General features: G+C 40.4%; 1 protein-coding gene across 2 annotated transcripts; it reads right to left on the minus strand.

Annotated features, from left to right (window-relative positions):
* Positions 1 to 3,134: 3,134 nt before the first annotated feature.
* Positions 3,135 to 11,044, minus strand: lpar3 (lysophosphatidic acid receptor 3). Of its 2 annotated transcripts, none has more exons than XM_030084068.1 (3): positions 10,896 to 11,044; positions 8,590 to 9,344; positions 3,135 to 4,760 (listed from the first exon to the last, which is right to left on the minus strand). In XM_030084068.1, exons 2-3 carry the CDS (start codon positions 9,329 to 9,331, stop codon positions 4,432 to 4,434), a joined length of 1,071 nt encoding a protein of 356 aa, XP_029939928.1. In that variant the 5' UTR covers positions 9,332 to 9,344; positions 10,896 to 11,044; the 3' UTR covers positions 3,135 to 4,431. The 2 variants fall into 2 exon arrangements, with proteins under 2 accessions (XP_029939928.1, XP_029939929.1); XM_030084069.1 differs by lacking the exon at positions 10,896 to 11,044 and adding an exon at positions 10,700 to 10,811.
* Positions 11,045 to 11,219: the final 175 nt, after the last annotated feature.

Here is an 11,219-nt window from a genome sequence, read left to right on the forward strand (position 1 = left end):
GGCTTTGACTGGACCTGCTCTGAATGCCCTGACCATGTGAAGGGCCATATCTGTGTGTGTGTGTGTGTGTGTGTGTGTGTGTGTGTGTGTGTGTGTGTGTGTGTGTGTGTGTGTGTGTGTGTGTGTGTGAGAGAGAGAGAGAGAGAGAGAGACAGAGAGAGAGAGAGAGAGAGAGAGAGAGACAGAGACAGAGACAGAGAGACAGAGAGAGAGAGACCTTAACCAAGATTTCCAGATTTTTCTTATCTTTGTTTCTGATGCTCACATTGTCTCCGCCCTCTGTCTCAGCCCTTAATATCCAATCAGCATGAGAGGCTCTTCAATCACAGTTTAAGCATGGCCCCATTCATGGGGTGCTTCAGCTCACCTTCACTGGCTTACAGGTCAACATTACCTACAAACCTCAATTACACCTGAAGTTCAGCTCCTCTCCGCTCCATGACTGCACAATAAACATCAAACAGTTTGCTGGTCCCAACATTATATGTCTGACACAAGTTTTAAGCTGCTCTGTACAGTGCTTTACCTGGCATTACACAGGACAGCACACCTTCACTTTGACAATACCAATGAGTATAACAGATAAAATTGTGTAAGATTGTGTTATAATGTGAATAAATGTGTGCATTGAGATGAATTCATCTTCCAACCAAATGGCTGAATTGTCTTCAGACAGGACACTGAACCATAAGTTGCTCTCAACAGAATGTGAGCACAGTGCATGTTTTGCATTTGTGTGTGTGGATAAATAGATCTTGTCAATAATATTGAAACTGCTCCATTGTTGTGCCTGTTTCAAGCTCTGATGGATGCAACACCCGTGAAACTGTAAGCCAGTGACCATACTGAGTAATAATACAAGGAAAAAAATGTTACTTGGAAAAACAGCTCCCAAAAAATCTTTGCAATTGTATTTCTTTGAGGCAACCTATGGCCACTTGGGAATAAATTAAATGCATGGTTAAATTCTGTAGAAGAAACCTCAGGTCAAATTTGACAGAAATATACTTTTGATCTATTCCTTTAATTCTATTGAATAATTCAACTGAAAAATTATACTTTACCACTGACTCTATTTTATTTTATTTATTCATTCATTCATTTATTTATTTATTTATTTATTTATTTATTTATTTATTTGGCAGGACGAGCATGTGGAATCTTATTAGAGCACAGCTGATTGGTTGTTCATCGTTAAATGGAAAAGACTCCTGCAGTGTCTCTCAGGGAGAAGCTGCTAAATATAAATCAGTAGATATTTACACACAGACAGGGGAGATTCAACTTCTTGCCTTCTCTGCTTAAGTCTGTTTGCCCTGAGATTTAGAATAAATCTGAAGACAGATTTACTGAACATCTGTGAGATTTAATTGGCTTTCCAAGAATGCATAATTACAGCACAGCTGTAGTGAAAAGGCTGCCACACCACACAGTTTACAGTTCATGTTTTAGAGAATGCCAAAGCAGAGTGGCACGCAGCAGTCACTGCAGGTTTACAGGACTTGCTGAGTACATACAGTTCTCTCTGCCATGGAGCAGGTTTTGGTTTTTGTTTTTGCAAACCACATGACTTAATTCGAGTCCAACATCAACAAGTGAAACAAAAATGAACATGATTTACACCATGAGAACTTTTGTTTTTTTGAGAGAGAGAGAAATATGTGTAATGTATTTCTTCTGCTGTCAAAGAGCGTTGGTTGTGTTTTGGGAACTACATCATGAGTCGTGTGTAAGATCTTAAGGTTTAAAGGGATTTTACTATGTGATTAGGCACGCTGTAAAAACAGGTTACCTACAATCTGGGGAAAAATGAAAAAGGCTTTGGTTTTGTGGTTGTGAAGGGTGAACAATAGGCCTGTATTTCAGGCATGTCACATTGTGTAAATTAGAGGGGAGGTTTTCATCAAAGCAAAATGTGCACATTATGGTGATAATACATATAGAAATCGTGAACTAATTTACATGGAGATGCATAGAATATCTAATATTGCAAAAAACTACATGAAGATTTTTTTAATGTTTCACTTCTTTCAACATTTCATCCTTTACCAGATGAAAATGTTGAGATAATTTTTCCTCTTTGCACAGTGAAGTGTTTACGGCGCTATTTAAGAATTTGTTTTGCAAATGAATCACTTATCTCTCTCTAACTCTTTAGCCCACAACGTAACTCAATGAAATGGAAACAAAAGGTCACCCATTTACTGTCTTGAAGAGAGTAAATCACCCTGTAGTGCCACCAGAAATCTCAAGTAATGGCACTTCATCAGCTGCTCACTGCAGCACAAATCATGTAACTCAAGGATCAAACAATCCTCTCGGTAGTTTTCGTTGCTGCTATGTTATCTGGGCAGTTATCATTTTTATACAACCATGAAAAACACCTTTTTGTCAGCTCGTAGTGAAAATTCTTATTAAAAAAATCAAGAGATAAAGTGCCTCAGTTGAACTGGATTTTCAAGTACTAATGCTGTGGGTTGGCTGATGGTGGTGCCAAGTGGGAGTGGTTGTCCAATGACTCCAGCAGCTCACAAATATAAGCACGCTGATGCCAGTTAATCTTTTACACTCGTGTAGATTAGCATTCAGTGCTACCAGCAAGGATCTCCCCCTGCTTTATTAGTGTTTGCTAGGGTTTGATTGCTGGGGTTTTTCTCGATATTTAATTTAGATATCAAGTGCTTAATGGTCGTATTGTTATTGGTAAAATATAAATAAAGCTGAATTAAATTCAAATATTTGAATATTAACAGTGTACATAAAAACTGGGTTAGATATTGATGTGAATGCATGCAGTTAATGTTGTGATTTTAAATCAACAATCTAGGTGTTGGGAATTTTTGTTAAAACCATGTATGATGATGGCATGATGATAATGTATCCAATAAAGATTGTAAGCACACTACTGTAAAGTGTTACAGGTAATGAAAAAATAGAAAAATGACAAGTGCAGCTTTAAGTATTAACTTATTTTTTTCTATTAAAACTACAAAACAAAAACCAATTTTCAAGGTTTACCTCATTGAAAGTCACACTATTGACCAAACACACAATCTAGACTATTAGATACATTCAATTACCAAACCACTGAAACTGTAAACCTTATCAGACACCACTCTCATATACACCGCAAGAATAAAAACAAAATAACTTTAATGAAGGTTTCTTCTTTACAGCAACTATGTGTATAAATACTGTACAAGTGAGAAAAGTCATCGGAACCCTGTAAATGATTTAGCAGTGGGGTCATCAGAGCAGCCTGCAGGGCTTTGTGTGTATCTGTGTTTGTGTGCGAAGGGAGTTGGAATCTGTTCAGTCGTATCCTTGTCGGTTCCTGCAGGCACCTATTGTGTACTCAGCCTCGAGCAGGAATCCAGCATGTTGCGACATCGTTTTTACAACCCTTCCACACTCTCAGGTGAGCAGCTGTTTCATCAGAGCAACAGCAGCCACTCAGCGAGGTGAGGCGGATGTGTAAAAATGCTACAAGGGAAACAAGTTTGTCAAAAAGAGAGATGCAACATGTGGAAGATTATTTGTTTGTTTAAAGGACCAAAGCTGGAAATAGACAAGAGGGATTCTTCTACTGAGGCCAAAATACTTGACAGTGTCTAGAAAGTTGTGTTTTTTTCTTTTCCTTTAAATTAAATCACAAAAAATGATGAAAACAACCCAGTCAAGATCGTGCAAAATGTTACTGGACTTCTGCTCTACCAAGCAGATGGTTACAGCTCAGCAAATAACAGTAATGTGTAAAACTGAAAATAAATCAATGCCCCACTTATACAAGCCATTTCTCAGGTGCCTGACTACAAACAATTTGCACTCTTGAATAGTTCCTACATTACAATATTTTGTCCACATGAGCAAATTAAGTAAACCTCAAGTCAACCTACAAGATAATTCAAGCAGATCTACAAATGTTTAAATGAGTAACTTGCACATCTTCACCCTTCAGGGGGTAAAGGTGGAAATGTATAACTGCATATCTCAAACAAACTTCGTTCAATCAGTCGCTGAACCGCGGCCTGAATACATTTTAACACACTCGGGTATGTAACGAGATAGAATTAACAACAAAAAAGACTTTGGATGAAAACAGCCACAGGAAACTCCCCTTTACACACACAGAAAGGTTGTTTCCGAAATTGGTCAAACCCTGACAAAGCAACATATTTGCATCAATTAAAGGAATTAGTGCATGAATATCTGTAATTGTTTCTCTAACTACGATTCCAGCTCAACGCCAAAGCAGTTTGACTGCGGCATATCTCCATGGGAAAACTTTATACATTGGCCAAGTCACCTGGACCCAACGGCGGAGAAGTGTTCAAGTCAGCTCCAGTCTGAGTCTTCATAAGGTACTTCCAGCCAGACCGAGTCAGAAGTTCGAAAAATGATTTAGAAAAAAAATATATGTACACACATTTTTTAAGTCTTTAGTATCTCCTGATTGTCACTTTTCATCTCTTCTGAAGGTGGCTGACTATTTCCCGTATCCTGGCCAGAGCTCAGCGGCCTGGCGTTCGCTTTGGTTGACCGTTGTCGGCGAGTGCCGTTGCCAATGCAACGCATAAGGTTCTTGAAAGTTGTCCACATTTCCTCGTCTTTGTAGGAGTAAATGCAGGGATTCATGACGGAGTTGGCCACGGCCAGGAGCAACAGCCAGCGTTTTGTTTTCATGACATTGCAGGTCCTACAGTTGAGGCCATCCAGCAGGAGAACAACTAAGCCGGGGGTCCAGCAGATCACAAACGCTCCTGAAATCAGAGACAAAATACCAAGTCAGACAGTCGTCGTTCTATTAAAGTCAGTGAAATTGAAAAAAAAAAAAAAAAAAATCTTTCAAGACTATAATAAACTTTGTCAACGTAAACATTTAAACATTGAACACGTTAGGCTGCCAACAGTTTAGTTTTAAAGTCATTGACACAGAGATGGGGCTCCGACTATCCGACTAACAATATGTCGAGTACGTTAAAAGCAAAATAAGGTATGAAAGTTTATTATTAACAAAACAGGCATTTTTACAAGCGCAGTTGCTCTGTATCACACTGCACGCTGATGCATTTTGACGAAGTCAAATAGATTTTGGAAATATTTTTCATACCGAAGGTCTTCTATCAGAAAAGAATAAAAATGGCAGAGAAATACACTCTGCATATATATTGATTGCCTTTTGTGAGTATTCTATTCATTGCTGCAATAAAGAATTAAATCCAAACTTCATATTTATATCTGAGGACTATATGCTATGACCCAAATTAAATAAAAAGTTGGAACATTTTGTAATATTAAATAAACACAGGATGCATGTGAATGATTTCTTGTTACCAGGAGAAAATAATGTTACTTTAATGTAATCCTGCCCAATAGCCTGAAGATTACCGATACACAACTGCTCCAGAGTATCTTGACTGTTTCAAGATTCAGCACCAATAGACAGCACTACACACATCTGAAAAAATGTTACACTGAGTGAATTTTTTTTTAATTTACCCACAGTATTTAAATATAATCTGTTGCCATTTGACTGTCTGGCTTTATAATAAATATATTGTCCCAACTTTTACAGTTTTGTAAATCTTGTTTTAAGTCTAAAAAGAAAAGTGATTTCAAACAACAACCTGATTAGAAGTACTGCACCGTAATCTGAGGTTGAAGATATGAAGACTGTATAAAAATAATGACTCTGCAAACGAAAATATAATGACTAGCTTAGATTAAGTGAAAAGAAAACTTAGAGGAGTTTTGTCATAAAGGAAAGTAACAAAATCCACTCAGAAAAAAAGTGGCTGTGAGGCCCATCTGAGGCAGTGAAAGTGCAGATATGTACATGTTCCAAGAGGTACACACTACTGTCACATACAAGCATGTTACATACACAAAACAAACACAAACCTGCATGCTACAGTATTGATTGAATAGGATCTCACCACTCCTCCATCATCCTCATGACAAAATAAGAAGCAGGCAGAGTTTGGGTCTACACTATCATCCTCTCTCTGTATGTAACCGTCTGTATTTAGTAAATGATGACGCAGGTCTCATGGCGACCAAAAGAGTCAATTAGCCATTGACTACAAACATGTTTGGGCACAAAAACAGAGCTACTAAGCGATTTCTGGAATTGAAAAGAAGCAGCGTGTTACAACTTGTCTTCACTACCGGCATCCCTGCAGCTGCAATGCATCTGTACAACAACAACATGCACTGTTAAATTGCTCCCTCCTCCTCTTGGTCGATGGCTACATGGAGACACAGGGTTTTTCCTCAGTCTCATGTTACAAGAAAAACAGTAAACTTTCTTTGTATTAAGCTCTGATTCCTAATCCAATCTCTGATGCCCCCCATTACCCTGAGGGCACTGAAATGTCATATATTGTACTAATACATATTTAAAACTGGACCCTCCTACTCTCAAAAAAAGGTCGTGAGAACCTACATTTTGGACTTGTGGTCCTTTATGTGAGCTACTACAATGGTAGTTGAACTTAAAATGAAAACAAAATCTGCAACTGCCTGCAAGAGTTCGATGCCTCACTTCACAAGCAGGCCCAAACACTTTCAGGTATGCAACAAATAAATTGCTTAAGGCTCTGAAAAGACATAAAGGATGTTTCACAGGTACCAGTGAAAAGGTAAACAGGAAAACACAAAGATAGCTGTGTTCTTTCTTGTTCAGGTATTTTTATTTGGTGAATAAGTATCAAACAGTATAGTTACGCATGCCCATATTTAAATTTTGGATTTGTTTGTGAGAGCAGGCAAATTAAAGTGACAAAATCCAGGAACATTTTCAATGCACACACTTTTTTCTGTCTCTGGTATTAACAAAGTCAAAGTCTGCGCCTGTCGTTTGCGTCTCTGAACTGGTTTGTCCAGTTGCCATTTCTGACATGGCATACTGTTTTTTCCGCCTGCAACCAGAGTTCACTGCTCCTCCCATAACTAATGCATGCCTCAGACCGGGACCTCACCACACAAGCACTTCAAGACAGATTCTTTCTACAGCGTCAAAGTTTGGATTTGTGAAAATGTCTGTTACATGTTACATTTTTGTGTTGGACAAAAATAAAACAACGACCCAGTGTGGCTGCAGTGGATCATATTGAGTCTCAGAGTAAATGCAGTCTCTGCACTATAATGATACAATCCTGCTTACTGGAGGTAAACTGACCTCCATCCTCACTACGATACTCCCAAATGATATTTACAACGGAATAAGTGTGAAAACTGCCTTTTGGTATCAAATGAAGGTTTTAAGGGAATTAAGATATTTAAAATTGGGAAAGAGTTTAGAAGATAAATTATGTACTAGTGCTTCCACATGAAGGAAAAAAAAAAGCATCTGAAAGCAATTGACAAAATTCTCAAATATAGGTTCTTCTTTTCTAGGGGGTGGGGAGGAGGGGACATTCACTGGAGGCTGGTGTGGTGTGGTGGATGGTGCGCCACACAGGCTGAGCAGCACTGTCCTTGCAGTGAAGGATAATTACACAGCAGTCTCTAAAGTAAAGTATGTACTGAGGCAAACGGCTCCTACGCTACACGGAGGACAGTGTGCTATCTATCGTCCAACCAGATGAGTCCCTAAACAGGCAAAGATTAGTGACCAACATCTATCTGCAGTGTCATGAAGTCCAGGCCTTTTATTCTGATGACTGGAGAGCGCAGAAATGGAAGTTGGGATGAACTCGTCTGACCTGCACAGCTGTCTGAAATGCGTCGGTCTCACAAGGAGTTCCGAGTTCAATTGCTCACATGTATACTTCGTGCAGAATATACTTTTTTCACAGTGTAGTGCTACAAAAGAAAACCCACACAGTTCAGTTTTCATGCTTGTAAAGAAAAGTACGGGTCTCTGAATGACTGAAAAACTGCACCTCCATTACAAGGTATCCGTTTACACCTGGAGAAAGAAAGCTGGCTGTGATATCAGCCTGGCTCATCTAAAGCCTAAACAGAGGACAAAAACAGGATCCTATGACTCTGTTTCCTATAAAATAAAGACCAACCATTATTAAACAAAATATTCTTTCAGCACAAATGAATGGATTTAAAGGCAAATCAAGTGGGAAAAGAGTTAATATAAAGTTTCTCAAAAAATGATCTTGGGATAGTTGTGAAATTTTACCGCGCTTCTAAATTTCATGGGCAGAATTATTCTGTTATACAATAAATTAAATAAATTAATGAAACTTGGATACGAGTTAAAGAAAAAAGTGTCAGGTACTGACATGACAAATGTTGAAAAATCTGAGCGCTCTGAGTCAGTGAATATCGTACAAAAATAAATAACCCTATAAGTAATTTTATGATAATTTTCTGATTTCAGTGTTTGGCTTTTATTTAGTTCATTCATCCTAAAATCCATGAGAAACATACATTTTTATGCTTGTTATTGTTCCCACAAAGTTCTCCGTCATCTGGAAAACAGACTCCAGTGCAGCGTGTGAACTGCTATAATCTTCAGGACAACCTGGATAAAAACTACACAGCTGAACACCACAACTACTATTCATGCTCTGACTCACAAATGTATCATCAGCAATTATGCAATGACAACACTCAACAAGAGGCACCTACCAAGCACGACCATGACCGTCTTGATGAGCTTGATAGGTGTCCTCTTGCGGTTGATGGAGCCGCTGGTGTGCGGCATGAGCACGGACGTCTTCTTCTTGACGTAGGCGTAGATCCGCATGTAGATGGCCACCATGACAAGGAAGACGACCAGGTTGGACAGGGACCAGAAGATCAGGTAGCTCCTGCTGAAGATCGGAGCCAGCTGGGAGCAGTCACTCAGGTTGCAGATGCAGTTCCAGCCCAGACTGGGGACAGCCCCCATGAAGATGGAAATGGCCCACACCAGCACGATCAGCAGGGTGACCCTCCTCTTCGTCAGGTTGCTGTGAACCTTCCAGCTCATGACGGAGATGTAGCGCTCCAGGGCTATCACGAGCAGGTTAGCAAGCGAGGCTGAGAGACTGATGTCTAGAAGACCTTGGCGGATGAAGTATCCTCTCACTGTAAGTTTCCGGGACACTTCCCCCGTGTTAAACATGAGGTACACGTACGCTATGCCTGCCAGGAAGTCTGAGGCAGCAAGGTTGGAGAGAAGATAATAGAACGGAAAGTGAAACCTCTTATTAGTGATGACAGCAGCTATGACCATAGAGTTTGAGACCAGGATGAAACAGCAGAAGAGCGAGCCCACCACCTGGACCAGGATGAGCTGGGCTTTGTCCCATCTGTCAATGCTGCCACTTTTGTTGTAGAAGAAACCCATGGACTCATTATAATAGCAGCTGTAGTTGTGCTGGGCCATTTCAGAAGAAGATCTGTGAAATAAAGGAAAAACAGAAAAAATTTGTTTATCTGTCTTGCCGTTTTTGCAAGAATCAGCTTTCACATTTTTCATTCAACCGTAACACTGACAGGACTTACTGGAGTTTCCTAGAGTTTCTAAAAGTGGAATATGAAGCAGAACATTGAGCATTTGGTTTCACTAATGTGAAAACAGCTCCCAGGCTCTTTTTCTAAAGATCAGGCAAAATGTTTATTTTTTTTATTTCGATAAAGTTTATAGTGAGGCCACTTTGGATTACTTAATTATAGGTTTCAATTTCTGGAAAACCACAGTCAGTGCACTCTTATCTCCCCATAAGTTTATATGTCACTGATGTTTCTGTCCCTCCAGACTCTCTCCTCTGGATCTTTTTGAGGGTGTCTGGAGGTTAGAGAGCTGTGCTATGCTGTACCTCCTCATATCATTACAATAAAAGGCAACTATTCCTCCCAAGCAAAGAAACCATGTTGGAGAAAAAGCCCTGGCTGAGGAGTCAGTGGCATCCATCCATTTTGCATCTGGCTTGGTGCATTCTGCGTCAAGCACTGTGTCAACCTGCTGAGTCTGCAACAAAATCTCAGTAGGGAGACAACGTGTTGACATGCTTGCTGTTAAATCTCATCTAGAAGCCAATAAGCCAAACAGCCAACACCTGGGAGACTCGCTCCACACAGATTTCTTGTGAAAAGAGAGGCTTTTTTTCCACAATGAAAAGGTCCAGGATGGTAATGAGAAAGTCTTGTTTTTCCCTCTGAATTTTATGATGTGAAGTGCCATGCCATGTCAGTGTTGTAGCTGGTGGTGCACAGTTCAATCTGGAATTAAATCACTGAATAATACAATCAGAAATAAAACTGATAATGCACTTAGCAACTAATCTAAAAGGTTTGATTCAAAGTCTTCACTTATAACTCCATGAATGTCTTTGAAAGTTTGCAGGAGCTCTGCATGCATTGCTTGGGAACAACAGCCCACTAGACCTCAGAAAATATTCCAAAGGATGATAAGAGTGATGCAAAGTCCCGAGCGAGACGCTCCACTGTATCATATCTGCGCCTGGTGCCAGTTTTTCCAGTAACAAATATCTCCAGAGCAGAGAAGAGTTACATGACTGATATCCAAAGAGAAGGACACATACCAGCGCATAGAACTGCCTGGAAATATAAAAATGACACCGATAAAGTTGAAGACTAAACATTAAAAGGAAAGCCTTAAAAAGAGTCTGATTCCTGTACAAACGTTTCCTCAACACTCAGGACATGCGGCGGGACGGGAGTCCGCCTGAAACAGGTGTAAAGTTCAGTTTTCTCCGCGAGCGTTTTCAGAGAGAGCCGCCTCACTACAAACCTGTCGGACTCGGTTTCCCGACGCCATGGGAATAAAGAGAGAAGAAAAGTTCGCAGTGGGATGGGCTGAGACAAGATAAGCGTCCATGTAACGCAGAAAACGTAATAAAACACTGCGTGTGTGCAGGGGGTGGGGAAAAAGTGAAACTGAGGACTAAAGTTGTGGAAAAGTATAAGTATCGTGCAGGTGAGCTTACCTGTGGGAAATGGTTGTCCGCGGTGCGTCAGTAGACTAAAAGTTTCGAAACAGCGCGAGCTGAGTCAGTGAGCATGTTGTCTGTGTGGCTTTGTGCCTGTGCGGCTCGGGAGGAGGCGACAGAGTGATGAGGAGTGGAGGCAGCACAGTTCAGCGGCTTCTTCACTTTGGAGTCTTCAGGGCGACGTGACGCAGAGGGCGTGACCCCGGAGCTGAGCCTCCTACATCCCGGCAGGGCTCCTCCGGCCAGCGGCCTCCCCGCATCCAACGACACAGTCCAGGTTGCACATTGCCCCTGAGATGCTTTTGATTTTACAGTACATCA

Source organism: Salarias fasciatus, chromosome 23, assembly GCF_902148845.1.
Source record: "Salarias fasciatus chromosome 23, fSalaFa1.1, whole genome shotgun sequence".
Lineage (NCBI taxonomy): Eukaryota > Metazoa > Chordata > Actinopteri > Blenniiformes > Blenniidae > Salarias > Salarias fasciatus.

Excerpts from the sequence above, each read along its gene's own strand:
- lpar3 (XM_030084068.1), bottom strand. The coding sequence starts at position 9,331 with ATGGCCCAGCACAACTACAGCTGCTATTATAATGAGTCCATGGGTTTC. Across the intron at positions 4,761-8,589 it reads GACGGTCATGGTCGTGCTTG|GAGCGTTTGTGATCTGCTGG; the intron begins GTAGGTGCCTCT and ends CTCTGATTTCAG.